This window comes from Protopterus annectens, chromosome 2.part0, assembly GCF_019279795.1.
Source record: "Protopterus annectens isolate FY-2018-M chromosome 2.part0, PAN1.0, whole genome shotgun sequence".
NCBI lineage: Eukaryota > Metazoa > Chordata > Ceratodontiformes > Protopteridae > Protopterus > Protopterus annectens.
Window position 1 is genome coordinate 1,419,170,339 of NC_056728.1, and position 23,874 is coordinate 1,419,194,212.

A 23,874-nucleotide genomic window follows, 5' to 3' on the forward strand; every position below is an offset into this window, starting at 1 on the left:
ATTTTTATTATGATAAGGCTTTGCTTTGTTGCTCTGTTGGAACATAGGTAGGTCCATCAGTCTGTTAAGGGTTTGGTTGAAAGAGTGATTAATTCAATATTCTTTTTTTTTTTTTTTTTTTTTTTACATTTGTGTAGAGTTTAATGATTATGGCAAAATACCCAAAATAAAATATCTTCATCTAGGTAGTGAAAAGTAGAAGCAGGAACAGAAGTCAGATGAAAGATTGAAAATAACAGCATATGTATTTCTACTTGATCTGTTTTTTAACATAAATACCTGAAATGCAGGAGCATGCCCAGTTGTTTTTATCGTTTGGATGACAATATTTCCCTTGATCATTTATAAAGAATACATATCCTGTAATGCAAGTTGTTATTTAACATGAATATCTCTACAGCCCGTTGCTGTATGTAGTCCTCAAAGACAGTAAGTTAAGAGAACCATGACTAATATGGACAATAGTGGAAAGAATGGAAACTATTCCTTTGTTTTAATTCAATTTTATTTTTAATGTATAATTAGATTAGTGAAGCAGTCTTTCTTGGTCCCTTTTCAGCCATGACCAAGGCCACAAGATCAAATATAAATGTAGTATATATGGCAGGTTAGAACAGCCAAGCAACCAGTTTAATTTTAGAAGTTGGAATGACAATGGAATACCTGGAAAAAAACTCTTAGACATAGAGACAACATGGACAGTGACCAAAGGACTGAATTAAAGCCCAAACTTGATCTGTGTGACAAAGATATTAATCACTGATCTAATATACTACATGATGGTCCTTTTCTCCCCTGGAAGTCAATTTAACACCTACGACCCTTTCAAAGTGCAAGAATAAGAACATGTTCATGTACAAAGTGTATATGCAAATGAAAGGTTTTGGGAATCTAGATGTCTGCAGTACCCCAAATAACAATGCTCAGTGTAAATTATCATATGCTGTTCCATGTTAACATAATGCATCACTGTTGGCAATTTATATAGATATAACTTTGTTTTATTTTATTTATTTGTTCTTGTTGTTGTTTGTTTGTTTAGGATAAATAAGATTAATTTCACATTGTCTCATATTTGCCTAGTGGAAATAAAATGGGATGTAATAAATTTGTCAATACATATATGCATATATTCATTATGATGTCCATACAAATTTTGTAATCTGTATCAAGCAGGCTATTTTTTGTCAAGAGCTGCAGTGCTTTCTGCCATTTCTGACTTTTGCAGGACTATTATGCTATATAGAGCTTCCAAGGAGAGGGCTGTATCTCAGATCCAAACCAAACTACAAAGTTTGCCCAGAACAAATTCAATGTATTTGAGGAGAAATGTATATGTATAGTCCTTTTTGTAGTTTTATTGAATTTGCTGATTTTGAATATCTGACAGTAAATGGACTTAGAGCTACATTACTCTTGTATTTCATTTAATTTATTTTTACTCTCATAATTTAATGTTATGTAATTTACTTGAAGCATAACGTAGTTTTCACTATTTTATACTATATTTAGTATTTTAATGAAATCCTACTATTTTATGCTGTTTTATTCTTATTTTATGTGCTGTGTACATTGTTACTCTGATTCTGATTCTTTATGTATGCATTCTATACTGGTTAATTGATTTGCTTGGGTTATCAATTCAGTTAATCAGACTTTATTCTAAGAAATAGAAAATCAGAGCCCATAACATACAACATGATCAGGTTAGTAAATTAATAACGCTCTTTTGTTGGTTTGCTTGTTAATCTTCTCTAATTTTGTATTTGTTGGCTGTTAGATTACAAAAGAGTGCTTTGAGGGAGTTAATAGTCTATAAACTAAAATAATAAAGTAAATGCTTGTTTACCATTTTAGAAATAAATAAAATGATAATTAAATAAGGCTCTAATTTGATTCAAATGTTGCAAAAATTATATAAGGAAAACAATTGCAAATGTTATTAATTTCCTGGAGTGAGTCAACACGTTAGTGGCCTAAGTTTCCCTGTCAACAGAATGATGTTAAATTCAATCAGTCAAATTATCACACGGCATCATCGATGCAATTACTAATATAGAGGCAGTACTGAAATATTGATAGAAAATATGTTTTGTTTTGGAAAGTTAATTTTAAAAATGTATGAATTATTTTAAAAAGTGACCATACAAAGCATGAATCCTTTACTTGTAAAGTGAATCATGGAAGTGAGACTAGGACAGAAAGGATAACCATGGATATTACAAGGAAAAAGTAAAATGTTTCAGATATTTTGGAACTGTTGTTCAGATGACCCACAAAAAATGTTCTGTTCTTACCAGAAATAAATGAGGTGAAAATCTGTAAAAAAACTGTTCTGTGAAAGTAAATATTTAAATAAAGAGCAGAGCAAAACACATATGTATTAGCACTATATTTATTGTACACGTTTGATGAAGGATTCAGTATCTTACACTTTCTTTCCTTTATGGATAGGAGAATCATAAGTCAAAACTATATTTCACTGAAATGCGCACTAGCTCTTTATCTTTTTTGAAGGTTCTCAATAAACTGAATTCCTTAATTTTGATAAAGCTAACTGAGCCCTTGCTGAACCACCTTGCATTTAACACATCACACAGCTTGCTGGAGATGTTACCTATATCAGAAGCTGGAGATAAGCATTACATTTCATATATGATAAAGCAACTCAAAGAAACCATATGTTACCTTGAGTAAAAAAATGTTTTCTGTGTCAGGCAAAGGTTTTTCAGTGGTTCAGACGATGTTTGTTTTGCAGTCTTGCATTTTTCTCAACCATTCAATCAAGCACTGCCTCCTGTCTTTGTTGTCTGTGACAAGATATACAAAGAACTGTAAATCTACAACAGAATCCATGATATAAATGCATAGATAAACATAGAAAGATACATAGGCACAGCCGTAAACTTAATTGGTGATTAATGCTACAATTCAGCAGATACTTTTACCTCACATTATCATGATAGAATTAAGTGTGCCCATAAAAATGAAAGCTGCTTGAGAGAGATATTTGTTTACCTACAAAGACCATTACTCCGAGTTGCAGCATTAATTGAGAATACTTTTATAAGAATGCGTATCAGAGTTTAAAATTCAAACCCCAAACTTATGGATTTTAACCTTGACCTTGATAAAATAATAATTCAGCCTAAATGATAAAGTCAGTAAACTATAATCTCATATTCCAGAAGGCAATGAAAATTGTCATGTCACAAGAGTACTAAATTTCTGTATGTTGTCAATTTATTATTTTTAATGTATTTGAGAATATTGTTTTTATCTTTTACAGGAAAACCTGTAAGAATTCATAATATAACTTTTCTGTATGTAGAGGAACAGCATATAGATGAATTAACCATTTTGCCTGATTAAGAAACCTTCAAATATTTGAATACTTGAAAACTCTTCTCTGTATTACTGTACTTTAACTGACCCCATATCTTTTTTTGTAAAATGATTTAGTGCATTATTATTTGTGCATTTATGGTAACAGGAAAATACATAAGAAAGAATATTATTAAACAAATTGTCTGACCGCTTTAGATTTGAATTTCATTAAACTGGAGCCTGACTGTCAGTCAAATCTAAAAATGCCCACAGTATGTACAATTAATTTGTAAAAACAATGAGCACTGTAGTACATGTTGTAATATACACAAATGTTTAAAGATGATTTCTGTATTATAGACCAGCGGCTACAGCAGTGATTTCCTTAGCCTTTGGACAGTATATACTTGAGCCATGGTTCACGCCGTGTGAGATACCGCCACTTGCAGTCAAGCTCATTACAGCATTTTCAATAAGTAAGTACCATGGAATTAATTCAATATTATGTGCAATAAAACAAATCAAAGTCACATAATCTGCAATTATTCACGCACTGCATTATGGAACCTCCATTATGTCACACTTGTCTGGGAACCTCCTTTTCAGGAGAAGCCCAATGAGCAAGCAATTCAGTATAAACAGTGTTGGAGACAGAAACAGCTGTACAGGACCCAGCATATACAAACAAGCACGTAACTATCTGACGTGATAAGAATAAGCTACTAAGCAGCTTTGTCATTACACTTTGAATACAAATATATGTGTCACTACCTGTCAAGGCATGTTGCTGATGGCATCATTCAGCCTAAAGAAATATAATGCATTTGAACAAATTCTAAATAAGAGTCTACAGGTTACCTAGACAGAGAAGTGAATACATCTATTACCAAACCACACCTATAAATAATGCTCTTTGAGTCAGTCTGAGGCTGAAAATGTGATTTTGCTGCTACAACATAACATCATGTTTCTGCTTTTGATCAACCATTATCTGTTCAGAATATGATTTATTTATTTATCTATTTGTTTATTTATTTGTCTTTATTTACTGGGAAAGTCTGGCTGAGCAGTTCATATTTTCATTGGAGGCCAGGGAAAAAAAGCTCCAGTTCTATTTGCAGTAGCATATAAACAGAAACAAACCTGTACATTATAAGTTACAGTCAAACATTCAGGGATTGAAGTTGATATATTAACATAGGAAGTATATAGAATATTTCCATGTGTCTCTCCTGGGAGTTTCCAGAAAGAACGATTTAGAAGTAGACGATTAGTCTACCTAATAGCAGTCTCAGAAAAGAAATATATGCATTATCTGCTCAAAATGTCTCTTACATATACCATTTTGTACTTAAACCTAGAGAGTAAAGGTGGTACAGCTGGTTCCATTTTTTGTACAGCTACTTTTTTCACCTTTATCTGCTTATTGCAGAAAGGCCCTGCATGAAACATTTTCAAACAGGCCATTTCAACAGTGTTATTGAAGAATTAGTCACTTCATAAAGGTGATTATATTGTAATCACCATAGATCTCCCCATAATGATGACAGAGATCACCATACTGTGTGCCCATGGACTGTATATGGTCAAAAGTGATTGTCCACTGCATACTACCAGAGTAATTAAATATGCAAATTATTGGCACGGGAGCCCTTTGTCTTGCTTCCTGTCTCACCAGTCTGACTTCTGCTGATTTGTAGCTCACTTTTCTGAGCTGATGTGAAACATAATTGATAGACCCCTAAACATTTCAAAATGAATGGAAGCAATACACAGAACCTGTGCAGAGGGAGATAACAATGCTAAACAAGGTCAGAAAGCATATATAGAGTTTAAACAAAGCAATAGTTTGGATTGTTAGCTGGCTGCCAAACCAAAAATTACGAGCAAGTCAAAGAAGTAACTCGGAATACATGCACATCTTCTATTTATTTATTTATTTTGTTTGTTTGCATAAGGCCAAGGATCAAGAACTATCTGTATGATGTTGAAGTATAACCATCTTTTCCAGGCATGTTGATCTCAGTAACTGATGACAACACAATGGGGGTAACACCATAACAAGTAAGTCTCTAGAATGAGTCACTGCAACAGACCCAAGGGGACACAATCAAGTGGGTAAAAAAGCTGGTAATCAAATAGTTGTGGATAATGGGGACCCAACAGATAAAGCATGCTCAATTGTATGATGTAAAGTCAATACTGTTAAATGAAGGTATGCTAAGATTTTCAGGTGGACATTACAACATCCTTTAAGAAAGCATTGTTACGGTGGCCACCGTAAGAAGGAGAGAACAATGAGGCTGCTTTGATTTAGAGTAGCAGCATATTTGTAGATCTCACTGATTGGTTTCTGAGCGATGTGGCTAACAATGGTCTGTGCCGCTCTTTTCTCTTATCTCTGGGTGACACAGTCACAGTTACGTGTCCTAAAATCTTTACTTCTAACTTGGTAGCAACACAGTACCATGGCTATACATGCATTTTCCCAGTCTGTTGATGCTGTCAGCCTTCAGTGGACATTTGCCATGCACAAAGTTCAATGCCTCATTAACTATGAATGTCGATAATGATTTTTGCTTAAAGGTGGCATGGGACAGAAGTTAACTCCCCTACTACTGAATGAGATGAAGGGTGGATGAGAAAATAGGGTTTTGAGCTCTCTCAAATACCCAGTTGATTACAAGGCAAAAGGAAAGTTAAGCATAATGATCAGCCATTAATGTCTGTCAATTGCATCTGCTTGAAGGTATTACTTTTTGGGACTTTTGATAACACTGCTAACACTACAGTGGACCTTTCTGAATCTATGTGCTTTCCTTTTAAATAACTAACATTGGAGCTAGCCGTTAACCTTTCTATATCTTGCTTAGCTGTCCTTTTACCATTGCTTGCAGTGATGAGTTGGTTGATTTATGCATTTCTGTACGGCCATGTTGCTGCAAGTGCATGATACACACCTGTTTGTAGAACCTGGCCTAAATCATAATGAAGAAACATACCATTAATTGTTTACTTGAGGATATAACTACATCTACTACTTCCTATATTATATTTCTTCCTGGTGAGCCTTCGGTCTTCTATTAACATATCCTGTAATATTCTGAAGCCTTAAAGATATCTGAGAAGGTATTGTACGATTGTGAATATTTTCTTGTGAAAATTGCCAAAACTGTGGTAATTTAGAGTATTGCTGTTATTATGCTAATAATGTACAGATGTAACTCTTTTTCATAAAGGTTTGATCTGTGCTATAAACAACAAGCTTCAACTTTGGAATGCACATACCCATGATTGGATGGTCAGTAATCAGTACACCATCAATACATCTAGGTGTTTGACTGTGCCATTTCATGCTACCATTTGAAATTCAGCTACTTCATGTTTATTATCACTTCCAGTGGTGTCAGGCATCAATTTGTGTCAACAGTGTGCATGTTAGGGGTAATGTTTGGTGACCTGATTAAAAATATCAGATGTATGCTGATCTCAAATCTTTATGCTTTAATCAAAGCAATGCTCAACCTTGAGAATCAGATATCTGCTAGTCCCTGTGATTTCACTGAAGAAATATAGCCTTCGATAATGACCTTATTCTATTAGCAGATCTCCTGAACGTGGTCCATGTACTGGTATCCTCCACATTATGAAAGCAATAATGCCCAACAGGGTGTGTGTGTTACTGTGTAAATAGCAGTCTTCTAGGGGTGTAGAGGCCCGCTAGCTACAACATCAGGCCTAATAACATGCCAGGGTGGGAGTTATCTACACAGTAACACACATCTTGTTCGGTATTATTGCTTGTGTAATGCCTTGTACCTACGACTTCCAGATTTAGAATATGATTGTCTGTTTCCAGTGCAAAAGTCTGTATGAAATCTACCAGTTACCATCAGCTTATGCCAGACCTGTCAAATTTCCATGCATTGCAAGCTCAATCACACATTACCTATAAAGGTGTAGTCTTGTCTATCTTTCCCTTTAAAACTCAGATTCGACTTACATAAACTGAGAGTATTCTTTGCTTATATCATCCAGAAAATGCTTTGCACATAATCATAAGACATACAGCTATGATCACCATGATTAGCTTGGTGTCCAGAACTGTACTGGCCCATGGATGCAACATAAACATTTAGTTTCTTTTAACTGAAAAGGAAAGGAACAAATGGGATTTACATAGTTTTATTTAAATCATTATTCCTCAGAAGAGATAAGCAAATGGGTGATATCAATTTACGATATGAAACGGAGACCAGTATTAAGGCAATCTTAGCAAATAGCATCATTTTTGTTTATGCAGTCTCATCAAGTGGCCTGGTAGACGTTCATACCTGCACAGAATATGTAGCTGTCCTAGCGATCATTCTGAATGTATAGTGATTAAGTGGTATAATGAACAAATTCATGAATGTCATTATAACTAAGCAGTGAAACAGAACTTACCTATTTGTATTTTAATTGTCTGGATCTTGAGATCATGTGGTTTTAATTTTCTAAGACATGACATATTACATGCCGTTCAATTTTGTATATATAAACTGCCAGTGCTGTGATTCTATCAGCTACTGACTAGGAATTATCTCTTATTAATAGTTCATACTTAGTAATTTATGGTCTGTGGATTATGCCTTTTCTTTAATGCTTCTTGAGTTGCCATTCTCAGTAATTTAAATTATTAAAGTTATTTCTGCCTTATATTATTATTTTAATTTCTCAAGCAGTTTGCTTAGAGATATTCATTGAGAGTACTAGACAGGGCAGTTATATTTATGTCTGCAACCATTTGCAGGTACTGCCTAGAAGACGTAATTCACAAAGAAAAAATGGAACAGAAATGCATTAAGCTGTACACATTTAAAACTGAACATAAAGTAACAACATATAACAAAAACTGTGCTATAGCAATTTATAGAAATAGCAGCAACTATGCAAGAAAATTACATTTTACAATTTTGCATAAGTATATTTCAGGTTATATCATGATAAAAATGTTGTGGAGTAATGAGAGCCAGGGTAGGGATGATGTAGGTAGTGGAGGGTGGTGTAAGGATAGTAAAACGGAGGGCGGGGTAGTGGAGTTTGGAGGTGTCAGAAGTTAAGAAAGAGTGTGAGACTGAGAGTAGAGGTTTAGAGGCATTAAGGTAATGGGCCTGCTGTGTGGAAAGTGCAGCATGATTTAATGTGAAGTTTTTTTTTTTAAGTTTAATTCTGAAAGTAAGGAAGGTGAATTGTAGGTCCTATATGTGTGTAGGTGTGGAGTGTAAGGAGTCTCACAGTTTATGAGTATGGAGGAAGACTGGTTGTTGTAGTTTATACTGCTTTGTGGGGTGTGGACTTGGGGGTTCTTTGGGAGAGGTGTCTGACTCTGTAGTGTTTATGTTTGGTGTACGGTTTGTCAGCTAGTGGTATGAATGATTTAGGCTAGAGATGTTTGGCAATGAGAAAGCCTAGCAGCAGATCTATACTGTGCTTCACTGGCAGCCATTTTGCTTTTTTGAAGGTGAGGTAGTGATGCTCATGATAAAGTTAGTTAGTGATGAAAGCACAGATTTTGTTTTTGATAGTCTGTAGTGTGAAGGAGTTTTTTATAGCAATTGTGGCTATTGAGGGTAGTCCAGAAGGATTCCTTTACCTGTAGCTACTAAGGCTGGCTTGGATAGGTATGGCGAGATGTTTCTATCCCCGAAGAGAAGTGAGTTAACTTTTGCCCTAGATTTCTCAATATGGATATGAAATGTTAGTAACTGGTCTAGACACAGTCTGATGTAATTGAATAAGTTGGTTGTTTCCATTGATATGCCACAAAGAGAAGTGATACTGAGTGATTTTGATATATTTTTTTAAGTTTAAGACATTGCCAAATAGCATGCTTTCTGTTTTGGTGAGGTTAAGTATTAGTATTTTTTTGTCTGAACAATCACCAAAACTGAAACATGGCTGCTAAAATAAAACGTTCTCCAAGTTCCAATTTCCAAGTAAAAGAATCTTTAATCACAGAACAAGTCAGGATAAGCAGCAGTGTTTCAGTTTTGGTGATTGTTCAGAAATGTTTATGTTTATTTGCACCAAGCTGTTTATTGCAGGACCTCCCTATTTTCTTCATAATTAGTATTTTTTAAAGAGCCAGGTATTAAGAGATTTAAATTTTGTTTTTTGCAATTTTGTTTTGATCATAGAGTGGTTGGTGCTGGACCTAAAGATTATCATGTCATCAGCGTAGAGGATGAGGTTAGACAATGAAGGTAAAAGGGTAGTTTATTAATGACAAAAGAAAATATTACAGGATGTAGAATAGTTCTTTGGGATACTTTCATTGAAAGAGGTCTGGGCTGAGAGATAGAAGAGCTTAGTTTACCTTTACAGAGTGAGACGAATCTTGGAACAGGTGATGGATGTGCCACTAATTCCGATGTTCTGAAGAAAAAGAGCAAATATTGCTTCTGTCCTTTGTTCACGCTGAGCAGATTGTCGTCAGTTAGACACAAAGGTGTCATCGTTATGCAAAAACCTGTCTAGAATCTCTGCAGTTTTAGGGTAAGAATATGGTACTGCAGCATGCATTTTGAGAGTTGAATATAAATATTGTTTTGTAGGACCTTGCCAAGAGTGGGTAGGATGGAAACAGGATGAACGTGTGAGGTGTTTTGATATTTATAGAATTTGGAAGGGGGTAAAGAGTGTTGTTTGCCAGATGTTTGGAATTATATTTTGTGCCAAACAAAAGTTAAAGATATGATGAAAAGGCTGGGTAAGAAATTCCCTGCAGTGGTAGATACACCAAGTCAAAAGTAACCCTGGGGTGAGTCTGACAGTACATTTTCAAGAAGGTTACTGATTTCTGTATGTGTGTTTCAAGCATCATTAGGGCTTTGGCGTAATTACTTCTGAACTCAACATAAGTGGGTACATCACTATTAACTGACGGGGTTACTAAATTCAGTATATGTCAACTCATAGTGAATGACGGAATGGTTTTTATCAATTAGTGATGGAAAAAGAATGAAAACAATAGAAAAAAAGTTACCTGTTCTCAAACATCGGCGCAAGCTTACTGCAGTATGTATTAGGTCCATAACTGATTTGTGTTAGATTATCATTAAGACATTTATAAAAATGATATTTGCTGCATTACACTTAACCTCCTTCCTTGCTGATCTTTTTTGAGATAATCTGCAGATGATGGGTAATTAAACTGGCTTTTATAAGCTCTGAGTTTATTCATGTTATTGTATAGTTTGTTCATACTAGGGTTCCACCATATGAATTTATTAATGAATTTGGAATGTTATTTATGTATTTTAGGGCAAATGACCTAATGCATGTTTTGAAGTAGACATCAAAATCATCTGCAAACGTGACATTGTACAAAATGAGGTCGCTGAAGTGAGGAGGGCAGTAAAAATTCATCAGGTTTTCAGTTAGCTGCATTAGGTTTGCCTCAATGCATTCTTTAAAGACAGAAGGGGTTTGTGATACGGAGGTTGGGAATGTGTCAAATTGTCAGAATTACTTTTGGCAAAGGTAAAATATTTGAGCACTATTAGCCGGAATTAACTACCAACAGTGGAGTTTCTTTCTCCACTATTGTGAGACTCTGAAATTGAAATATATAAGTCTGGGTGATGTGTGGGACGTCGTTCCATATGGGGTGGCACAGGGGGAATTGTTCCCTCTGTAAGAAAAATGTTTAAGATATTTTCATGAAAAGGAGTTTCAGCAAGACATTTTTTTCCTTCACAGAATATACCATTGATGAGTTGACATGATTCTGTCAGGTTTTACTATAATAGTGAATGCTACTGAACGGTAGCCATATCTGACTAGTGATGTGGTAACTGTAGGTGCTGAACATATATTGGCTATATTGGTGAGAACCAAGTCTGATATTTGTTAGCCACTAGTTAAGAATTGAACCAGTTTTTCCAGGAAGCTGGCATTAATAGAGTGCAGGAATATTTGTGTATACTTATTTGAGGTGGTCTAGTTTCCCAGGTAATGGAGTGAAAGTTGAAGTCTCCCAAGGGAATGGTGTTAGGCTTGATAGCAAGAGATGTCAGTTTGTTTAGATATACCTCATAGGCTGCAAGTGACACAGGGGTGCAATAGTTGACTATGACATAATATGGAGTTCTATTTACCAAGAAAAGGATATGGAGGAGTTCAAACTCATGGTCCTGGCTTATGAGTCTGGAGGTGTGATGGCTTCTTATGAAAACAGACACCCTTCCTCCAGTAATGTCATAATTTTCTGTGTTTGGTTTAAAAGAGTGGTAGGCACTGAAGCCCTGTACTATGTTGGCGCTATCACCATTGTGAAACAATGTTTCAGTAACTACACAAACGTCTCTATTTTAAAGAGCTAAGAATGTCTGTAAGGAGTACAACTTATTGTTTAGTCTTCAAGCATTGAGCAGTGCTGCCTTCGTATAGTTTTAATTTTGATTGACCTGGTAAGCATTTCGAAGAGACCACCATTGCCTAAAAAGGCACTAGGGAGAGAAAAATGTCCAGGTCATTATAAGAAAGCCACAAGGTGAGAGGTGCAGGTCATCCTAACAAAGCAGTCTGGGTTGTCAATCATCTCTTCCTAGGATGCTATATATATTGGTTCCCTTTAGAAAGACTTCAGCAGCAAAGCCAATAAACTGAAGTCAGTTGTCTGTTGTTTGTAGTTTGGTATAATTCTTGGTGATGGAAGGACTGTGCTTAATATCAGGTTCACACCATTTTCAGATGCATATTCTAAGTGCTCATTCATGTTTCTCTTCATAAGTTCCAAGGAAGTTTGTCTCAAGTCATTCACTCCCATATGCTCACTAACCACATCATATGCATACTTAAGGTGAAGAGGCATAAGGGCCATGTATAGTGACACTGTGGGATCTGGCACTTCATTGGCAGCTAATTGTCACTCTGTTCTTGCTCAGCCTAGTGAATGGTGCATCTGTCTGTCTGACTATCGAGTCACTATAACTAAAATGTTGCCAGATGTACTGTCTAGGCCTTGCTGCCTGAAGGGCTGTAGCCTGCCATTTGAGTGACCCCTTTTTATAGTTGTGCTTTTGTAATGTCTATGTATGTTGTCTGTCTTTTAATGTGATGCTGAGTGTACTGTCTATCCAACCTTTGGCTAAGAGGCCTTTTTGGTTTAGTGGTGAGATTTTTAAGTACCTGAGTGTAAGAAGGTTTATTTTTATCTAGGTCATTGTGAGCATGTTTGTGAGACAGGCGTCAGAACTGACAGCATGTTGGTTGCATTCTACAGTCTTTGAAGAGAAGGTCTTCAAGCTTAAAAGATACTTGCACTTCTCACTCAAGGAATTGTTTATAAGAAGAATCAAGCAGTTTAAAGTGAGCATTTGGCAGCTCTTGCCTCAATGTTCCTGTTGCTATCAGGCTGGCTACAGACAGTAAGGGAAACTGTGATTTCGTAATATTTAGGGTCTGGTGAATAAAGGAATACAGATGAGTGCTAATGACATTTATTTGTAGGAGGGGTCTATAGGTTCATAGATGCTTACTATTTTAACAACCACAAGGGTCTTTTTAAGCCTAGCCATGCATCCCAAACCTCTGACAAGTTTTGGTACCCTTGATAGATGTAAGCAGGGTTTGGGAGATGAAACATTTACAAGCAGGGGCTTGGGAGATGAAACATTTACAGGCTGCCTGTGTCGGTTAGTCCATTAGAGACATAGGTGCCAAATGAGGGATGAATTTTCTGTTCCCCATCCAATTGCCCAAGTTACATTTGAATTGGGTTAGGGAGGAACTCTCCTTTGCATAGATGGGGATTCTGTTCTAGAGAAGGTATAGTCTCTGGGATACAAACCTGTGTCTCCAGCAGGTCCTATTTATGTCACAGGCAAGGTTTAGGTCTTTAGAATGGGTAATTCTGTTGCTGTTTGATTTGTGCATATGCAGAAGGTCCATCAGAGTGGTGTCTGACAATGCCTTGCATGTCAGGCATAGATCTCCCCTCAACAGCCCGTAGAAGATATAATATAGGAGAAGCAAGGCGATTCAACCCCATATGATTTGACCCCAATGCAATTGTATACACTTCCATATTTAAATTTACATTTATTGTCTATGGGAGTAGCTAGTGGGCAGTTTGTCCCCGGACGATTTGACCCTGAACTATTTGACCCCAATTATTTAAAAAAAAAAAGTTTTTAAAGTTTTCTAAATGCATTTTATTGCTTAATATTTCAATCATGTATTTTTTTCCACTGGAATTTAATATATTATTCAACTTTTTAATATGTAAATGTTAATTTATTTAACATTTTATTTAATTTGTAAATATAATTAATTTAATTAATAACAGTTTTTAACTTAATTTTAAAATCAATATTATTTAACATTGCAAACATTAATATTATTTTAAATTAACATTAATAATATTATTATATGTATTTCAAATGCAAATGTTTTAAACAGTTACATATCCTCATGACTTCATTTTTGCTTGTTTTTTTTTTTTTCTTGAGGTAACTTTTGACATTTATTCAATAACTATGTGGACGCATGAGCTGTATATAACTTTTCTTTTTCTTTATGTCAAAATCTCTGTGGTTCATTTTTTTCTTGCCTTGCCATTTCAATGGGGTCAAACCATCTGGGGTCAAACTGTCTGGGGTCAAATCATCTGGGGTGAAAACATCCCATACCCAATATAGAGATAGGGCTTGATGTGGTCTGCATAGGACATGTTACTTATTCCCTGTATTCTTTTAGTGAGGAACCTGTGGTGTGGGTATTGCAGTTGTTGGATATGGCTGCTTTGGTACATACCGAAGGGTTGTTGTACGCAATGGTAGGTCTGATGAATGCTAAATACAGTGGAATAATGGCTTCCTCGAACCTAAATGCCATACCTTTGTTTATAAGTTGTGCAACATAGAATGATTTCCTCTGCTGTAGACATGTGATGGTCAAAGGTTACATTACTATCTGTGTGTGTCCCTAAGTCCCTGACTACTGGGTCAACTCTAAGGGGTGTATTGTCAATATGATACTTAACAGGAGTGGGTGACTTCCTAAAGGATACCATTATTCATTTCTTGGGATTTAGTTTTAGTCCATGGTTTTGACACCAGTTATTTGTCTGGGTCAGCCCTTTCAATATTTCTAACAGTCGGAGATACAATGACAGCTTCTAATTTGCAATTATCTGCAAATTTAGTCAGCCAGAGGACAGTGACCTTGCTCTTGACTTCAGAGAAGTAAACTAAAAAGGACTGGTTCCAAGACTGATCCCTGAGGGACTCCACTACTGGCTGGCCTCTTTGTAGATGTGGATTCTCCAATTCTAACTTCCTGGGCCCTGTCTGTGAGCCAGCTGGCTATCCACTGTGTGACATAAGGGTTTTTACCTAACATCTTGAGTTTGTCAACAATGCCCAAGTGAGGTATTGTGTCAAATACCTTGGCCAGGTCAAGCTAGGCAGTGTCAACCATCATGACTGAGTAATAGATTTTACTCGGCTGCCACTTCTCAAGAATTGTACACTACAGTGGTGTGTGCTTTAGATGAGTTACTGGAATAAGTGATATCGCCTCACAGCCCAGTGGTGCAGCGGTAGCATTGTCCCCTCACAGCAAATATGCATGTCCTCCCCATCACTGTCAACTATTTTGCCCTCATTCATTGCTTTCATGACCTTCTAAAAGAAGTCCTCCAGTTTGAGTAGGCATGACCTGCCCTTGACAAAGCCAAATTGCATTGGGTTCAGTGACGGGAGGTTTACTGTGTCATTGCTGATTATTTCTATTATAATTCTTTCCATGGTTTTGCATATGAGACTAGTGAGACCTAAGGGTTTGAGTTTCCAGGGTCTCTGTAAGGCCTGCCTTTGTGGAGAGGGATGACAGTTGTTGTTCTCCATTCATAAGGCATGAAGTCTGTTTAGATGCTACAGTTAACCAACAATTCCAGAGGGACTGGCAGGCCATGTTTCATACTATTTAGAAGCCATCCCAAGATATTGTCTGGGACCACTGATGCAGTTTTCTTGGCTGTAGAGAGAACATTAAGGACCTGTTCCCTAGTAATAGCAGACTGAGTTATAAGCTGAGCACATTTCGTGAGGCAAGGATGGGGGGGAGAGGGGTAAAGATGGATTTGTCAGCTAGTAGGTTTGCTATGGTTCCTATTACCTTGTCGAAGTTCCAAAACTTCGAACACCATAAGGTTGAAACCTTATGTTCAAAGTTTCAGAACTTTGACAAGGATATAAAAACAAAAGAAGCATAGAAAACTCTTGCAAGCAAGGGGGAAAGCCCCCCTGTACCCACCACACCCCCCACTCTTTAAATATACCAAGTCTGAGATCGCACTATAGTGCGGTAAAGGGAAATCTTCCCTTTCCGCAATATATTGCAATCTCTGAGTTTGGTATATTTAAAGAGTGGTTGGTCTGGGGGGGTGCAGGGGGGCCTGCCCCCCTGCTTGCAACAGTTAACTTGCTGTTAGGGTTTTTATTTATTTTTTTTTTTTGTGTGTTTGAATTCCTGGAACTTCAAACATATGAGTTCGATGTTCTCAGCTTCGAAGTTTCAGGAATTCGACAAGGTAATAGGAACCCGGTTTGCTATATCTTCTTGCTCAGTATAGATGGCTTCATTAACAGTGAGCTCCACACACAAATGTGTACTATGTTTGAGGTTGCGGACATAGCTAAAGAATGCCCTCTGGTTGTCCATGACCTGAGAGGCCAAATTTACCTCAAATTTGGTTTTGGCAGACTTTATTTGTCCTCTGAGTTGTTTGTTTAGTTTGATGAGAGTGTGTTTATCTTGCTGGGTGCTGCACCTCCTAATTGTTGCCATGATTTTCATCCTTCTGTTATACAGTCCGTTGATGTTGCAATTCCACCAGGGTGGTTATTGTTTGAGTTAGTTCAGTACTATTAGGATGCATACATGCCACTTGCACCTCTCATCCTTCTCATTCTTTCCTCATAGGTCCACACATTCAGTGCCCTGTCAACATTAGCTGTGGGTAGGACCACCAATAATGAATATATGCAACTGCTACCTCCTACAAGCAGTGCCTGTAAGTGATACTTACACATGTGTGGGGTGGCAGCATTCCTGCATTCCTTGATCCAATGGTCAGGTGTATCCCTTTTTTCATCCTGAAGTCTCGGTAGTGATTCCTACTAGTTTGCCAGTGCAGGAGATACAGGTAATACTGGACAGATCCCGGGCCAAACTACTCCATGCATCTGATTTGTAATTGGCGACCATCATCATTCACTGGGAGTCTAACAAACACTTTGGACTCTTGAACACCCCATCTTTGAGACTGAAATCTCAGAACTTCTCCGTGAACACCAGACATGTTTAGTGCAGATGAACACCAATGTATAATGGGTTTTCCTGAAAATTCCAGTTATGACAGATACTGAGAATGCACACTATTGGACATTGCAACATTTGAAAATGGTGTGCATTGATTAGCATGTTTGGGTGATGGGAAACAGTTCCTTAACACAGATATTATCATATCATTACACAACTGACAATATTACCGTGTCATGCATCAAGAAAATACTTAGGATATGAGAAATGCTAGGTAACTGGGATACCACGGAAATAACAGAGATGTTTGCTGTAGTAGAACGATGGACCTTATACATGTTAGTACTACACTCACAGCTGCTGCCTGCAGAAGGATTTAAGAGTACATGTATATGTTTAATTACATTGCAATGTAATGCAAGGACACATTAGTAAAACACAAGTTGCAAAACTTGTATCAGAACCCAGGACCATGTGAACTTCTGGCCAACACTTAACATCCACAACCACAGAAGTTACATGAAGATCTACTACATTAATATTTATCCTGGGGTTCTCAATGTTACACTCAGCACAATGGCGATTAGCATGTTTGTGCTATGCAGACTGACATTAAGTGAATGCATTCCAGATCAATTTTTAGATGTCTAGTTCCCATCTGCTACCTGGGTGGTCCACTTGTACAGTTTGTGCACTGCCACTGGGCATGCAAACCAGCTGCGCATACCTGACACCATTTGTGCTATGTATAGAAGCATGCAAACATCAAATTTTCAGATAAAAAGAAGTGATAATAGGAAGAATATAAAATCAATGTTTCACATACACTACTAGACTATGCAGCTACACAGGAAATATGCCCACATTGTTCTACAATCCAATTCACCATCCAATGTACATGTCAAACATGGAATGGGTGCCTTAACCTTGTGTTTCACACATGCACCTTTGTACCAAGCCACCTGATGTCAGTTTGTCATCCAAATGTGATGATGATGATGATGATGATAGTGGCCTAAGTGAGACACAGCCTGATTCTGACACAGAGGTTGACATCCAGTTACCCCCCTCATTATCACCAGACACATCCAGTATACCTAAGGATACCCAATCCACTGATGCCATAGATGTTGGACAGTTGGAGGGTGAGGACATTGACCAGGTAAATATGGCTACTACTGTGATTTCAGTGACTGTTGACACTGGCCATAGCCAAACTGTTGGCAAGGTGCCACACAGGTGGATAGTGGTGCTCGGAGGAGGCCTGCTATCCCTCCACAACCTATTGCAGCTGTCTCATCATGTGTCACTCAACTTAAGTTTATGGCCATTATGGAGGCATAGGGCATTCAGAAAGGAACTCCAGAAGAATGCTCAGGGTTATAGATGCAGCACAGTCCGACATCCGTGACTGCCTCAACTGTGTTGTTGATTCCATGGATCATTTGAATGACACATTGGAGTGGGATGTGTCTGTGAGGAAGTGCATTGTATCTGTCATGGAACGCACATTGTCTGTGATGGAACATCTGCTGGGAGGGGAGTATTGGCCTCATGGGCATAGGTAGGCAACCACATCTGCTGAGAGCCAACATGGCCATGCCTGATCACAATCTCAGAGTGGCAGTTTATCCACTGCTCCAACAGGGAGTGTGCTGTCCACTCCCAGACTTAGCAGGCCATGGCGTATTGCTCCTGGGCATTTTCATGAAGGGATCACATGCAGCAGACATTAGTCACTTTCAGGTAGTAACACAGCTTCTGACTTTAGACGTGGAGATGTCAGTGCAAATCCTGGTAGAGCCAAGATCACATGTTTGGAGGCAGAGACAATGAACTATCAGCTGTACCATGCAAGACTCACAGTTAACCAACATGCATGCACATAGATCTAGCACTTTGCTTGGCTGTACTCATGCCGATGCTCACACACCATTGTCACATTGAGGGCACCTACTGACACCCATGCAACATTTACATGGTCCATCTTGCCTGCTTCCCTTGCTTATTCACACACACACACACACACACACACACACACACACACACACACACACACACACACACATACACACACACGCTTGCCAGCCTTTTGTGTAGTCTAAGCCTCCAGTACCCCCCACACAACACCCTTTGCAAGTGATGATAACTGAGCCACATCCCTGCCATCTATCTTTTGGATTCAAGGATAATAAAGCTATGTGTCCGATGCACAGGGTGGCTATCTATATTAATATGATTTATTACCTCCATTTTTACTGTTAAACAAATAATTGCACCTGTCAATTAGATTGTATGTAGCCATTTAGACAGTTGCTAGCATAATAATTTATCTACTGTATAGTGGATGCTTTTGTAAGAGCAGTGAAGTCAGACAATTACATGTGTCTTATTAATATATCTAACTTTCCCATTAAGGATTGCTTAGTACAAGCACATGGGTGCATATCCAAATTCAACTCATTAGATTCAAATCTCAGGATTGTATGTCAGCAACAACGACAAATCTCATCAGAATGGTAATACTGTATGATCTTCCTTTTTGCATGTACATCGCCATAGGTTCCGAGTTTCATGGGATGTGACTAAGGTACGGACCTGATGGTGTTTAGAAGCATAGACATCATATTACAATATATTATTCAAAGGCAGATATAATGCATGGTAAGGTTTTTCAAGCAAGGACCACACATGTCCAGGAGAGCAACAGCAGTGATCCATGCCATATAAAGTTTTCACATCAAGTCATCCAACCTGCCCTTCAACAGAGTAATGGAGGTGCTCTTCTTGACATGGATTTGAAGCCTACTGCTGAGGAGTGACAACCTTTGAGAGATATATCTGTCTCTACAGCATGTCCCATGCATGTCATAGTGTACGTTAAGGTCCCTGGAACAGGTAACTGGTATCCCACATTATTTACGCATGTGCAGCATTGTCATCCCATTTTGGCCACAGATAGCCCTGTAAGGCATATGTAATCTGCTTCAAAGCTATCTATATGATACTGCACACAGTGACAGTCACATCAGTCTGCCCACAGAAGACATGTGCAGGAGACCCTCTGATGTTTTATTACTGATACATGTCTGAGGTTTGTCAAGTTAGTGCAGGTGTCTGATGCAATACATATCAAGAGGAGAATTATATTCATTGCTACGTCCGATGAGGGATGGGTATAGTGGATTGCTTACATATATTGCTACTGATGTAATGCCATTGTTAATCAGCTATAGAATGTAGATTGTCTACTTCTCCACAGTAGACCCAGGTTGCAGTTGATATGTGTACCAAGATCTATCAATACAGATGTGGGGAATAGTGTACTCATGGCTATTTTATATTAAGCAGGTACATTTATTATTACCACAGGGTATGCTAATTCATTCCTGTGCAGTTCATGTAACACGCATGGTTTTGCCTCCTTTGCCAGCAGGCGTTAGTGCCATGGACCCTTTGTTTTGTTCAGGACTTCTGAGACATATAGTTGAACATGAGAGACCACAGCACTGACATATCTGTTACCACACAGGTGACATGTCTGCTGCTTGAGGTACCATCACGCACTGTGATTGAATGTTGCTGGTCTGTGATGTCATTTGCAAATCAATTGATAACATAGGATTTGATATTCACCTTGGTTAGTTTCCGACTGAGGAGAAATGTTGGATTGTGATAAAGGTCTTGGCCAAGTTACAATAGGATGTGTGCACAGCTCTGATGTGTTCTATCTGTGGTCACAGCCTTGAATCCCATCAGGTTATGCAGCGACAAGTTACCCTTGGGAACACCTAACTGGACATATCTAGTGTTTAGAGATCACGTTTTTCCCTGTGTCTGAGATACATACAAATTGTATCCATTGTCTATGGCAGAGGTTGCTTCAAGTTATGGTTCTATAATTACATTTGCATTTTGCCAATCATGCCTTGTGTGGTTAGAAAATGGCCATTGTATTCCATTCATTGTGGACAACAGCAGTATTCAGGCTGTGAATATGATGCCTAGAGAGTAGCTCACTGTTGAAGCACATGACCAACCCAGGCCAGAATGACATCTGGTCCCATGGTGACTGTGGTCCTAGTCTTGGGAGGGCAATGATAACTTTGTTATTGTAGATACCACAGCTTGGATGTGATGTTACACATATGGTTTGTACTAGGTGAGGTGGTGGCAGGGGGAATACTGTTCAGCCAAATGTGTCTGCTAGTAGATTTAGAAATTACACTGGGTCACTGTGTGCACTAATATACACAGTTTGATCCAAATACATCTGAGTTATATCATTTTGCAGATGTATATGAAGAAAGCCCTCTGGTTATCCCTGGATATGCTGTTGTGTAAAGTCTTAGCACAGTTGGTCTGTGTGGGTTCTTGAAGTTGTCTTATTTGCATGTTTATGGTGAGGGATGTGGCCTTTCACCCCTGGTTTCTTAATTTTGTAATTGCAAACAGCAGCTTCTTTAACTTACTGTATCATGTAGTTATGATGGACATACCCCAGTATGGTTTGTATTTTCCAGAGGATCACTGCTTGAGCCTATCAGGTACATTTGTGTAGATGTGTAGACAGGACATCAGGGAGTAAGATACTATAGGTGTCAGTGACTTTTGTAGAAAGTGTGTTCTGGAAATATTCTAGACCATCCCTTAGGAGTGTGTGGTTACCTTGGATGATGATTGTGAGCCTAACTCCACCTTTGGGAGACTCACTAGCTATATCTGCTTCAAAACATAGTGCCTTATGGTTAGATTAACAGTGCAGGCACTAAACATGTAGCATTACATTGTTCACTCATATTGTTGAGGTACAAGTCTGGAATATGAGATAACCTTGTGGGGTGATGCACTATTTCTTTCATGGCATTTCAGTTCACAAACTCCAGGTAATATTGTGCAGGTAAGTTTATTGCCCTATAGTTATCCCTATTAATCGATGGATAATTCCATCCACACATGGCTGGGTTATTTTGCTCGACTTTAATTGTCCCATGTAGTAATACATAAGCTGTGTGGCCTTCTGTATTTATGGATGGTGACCTATTAATGGTGATAACAGGAAGGGGTTTCCTATCCACAGCAGGTTGGACGTAGATTAACTCCATATGATTATCTTCTCTAAACAGTCTTGAGGTGTACTAATCTTCAATGTAAATAGAAAGGACACCTCCTGTGGCACACACAACTTTCATTTGCTGTGTGGATGTTTGGAAGGCACTGTAGCCTTGCAAGGGCAAAGTAAATACAGCTGCCTTGAACCATGCACAGACATGAGCATCTTCACTGCCAAGAGTGCATACAGAGTGAGTATTCAGATGTGCACTCCTAGGGTTTAGCAGCATGACCCTCACTTTGTTGGAGGTGTACATTTTCACATTCTGCTGTTGTGACCTTGGCTAATAAGGGGATTATAGTGCAGTCAAGTGGTCTATGTCTGGCAAAGCAGTGTGCTGTATCTACCTTCTCATCACACACTGACAGGGACTGTATCATTGTACAATGACACCAGAAACTTAGGCAAGTTAAGTGAATCTGTTGTTATTTATATAGTGGTATCATCCTAGGTGAGGTTATAATGCTACACAAACATATGGACATATCTGGCAGGGACCCAGTTTTAGATAGCTTAATCATGTCTGTGTACATATATTTCATATAATTATGTCTTGAGATGAAGTATGCTGGAATAAAAGTGGGACTTTGTTGTTGAGAGACTTGATTGCATTTTGCTGTGATGACTATGTCTGCCACACAGCTGATACTAAACATAGTGTTGTTTAAGCTGTTGCATAGTGCATCTGTACATGCCAGTATATAGTTTACTATTATGAAAACCTTTGGGATACATGCCTATTGCCTTGAGCACTTCTGTGGTGAGACAGTGGTGATGATATGTCTGATGTGCATTGTCTGTTTGCAGCCTTATTGTGTTTAGGATGTGTCTGCTTTTTATGCTGGTTTGTGGGGAGTACCTCTGACCATGATGGCTTGCGCTGGCTGCATATTATGAGTAGGAGTCAGGGTGTGTGAGCAGACCAGTTTTCTGGTGTTACCCATATGGAAGCTACAGAGCACTGAATCCAAATACCTACTATATGAGGATCTGTTGAAATTTGTAATTTAGTGATGTAGGGGATAAAGGCTATTCAGTGCACAGGAGGCATTATCTGTACAGAGTCAGGAACCCATGTCAATTATGTTAGTAGGGGAAACAGAGAAGAAATGATAGTTGATAATGGGAGGTTTGAACCTGGTATCTGCACGGAGAATGCAAACAGTAGGTTTATATGTGATTTGACAGCAATTTTCAAGTGACTAATCTATATAGCATACATTATGATGTCATTCATAAGGTGGATCAATACCTGTAAGTGGGTAAATAGCTGCCTGTTGTGCAGCACAGGCTCAGACAGCTACATCTGCTCTGCTACATAGCAGCAGCCAATTGTATTTGAAAGCAAGTGTATTGACTTTTCTGCATGTATGAGGGCAAAGTGTTACAGCCTCTGCACACAATCCAAATCAGGTAATACAAAGACACACTGTTAAAGCCCAAACTGAGTCCGGACACAGTAACCTTCAATTAGACACTCTTACTGTGCACTCATGTCACAAGTGCACAGTTGAGGTTTCTCCAAATGGTGATGTAATCTTCTTCTACCCATTTGTTTGGACAGTACCATTAGGTCTCACCACAGCAGATATTCTGCTCCCATGTCAAACTGTCCTCTGCATCTTGCTCTGTCACATCAACCACCTGCATGTCCTCTGTCAAAACATCCATTCACCTTATCATAGGACTTCCTATTTCCTTCTTGCCTGACAGCTCCATCCTTAGCATCCTTCCCCCAATATGGCTAGCATCACTCCTCAGCACATGTCCAAACCAACACAATTCCACCCCTCTGTCTTCATCACCAAAACGTACAATCAGAGCTGACACTGTAATATCTGCTTAATACTCCTGGCATCATTGGCCCACACAATGCCAACCTTTAACATCTGGTACTCTGCCAACACCTGTTATGACTCTTGCCTTTTTGTCAGTAGCAACATCTGTGACCCATATGACATAGCTGGTCTCACTACCATCTTCTAGACCCTCCATGTCAGTGTTATCAGTACCCATATGTCAAAGATCACTCCTGACATTCTTCTCCATACACTCCATCATGCATGCACTCTTTTGTACACCTGTCTTATACATTCACCATTACTCAACTGTCAGTCCAGAGT

General features: G+C 38.3%; 1 protein-coding gene across 1 annotated transcript in view; it reads left to right on the plus strand.

Moving 5' to 3' along the window:
- SLC7A11 (solute carrier family 7 member 11) overlaps nt 1-23,874 on the plus strand; it is a 1,258,598-nt gene that overhangs the window by 151,003 nt on the left and 1,083,721 nt on the right. The window contains exon 3 of the mRNA XM_044061647.1: nt 3,688-3,803. Within this exon, the coding sequence (XP_043917582.1) occupies nt 3,688-3,803 (116 nt within the window). The remainder of the gene's footprint in view (nt 1-3,687; nt 3,804-23,874) is intronic.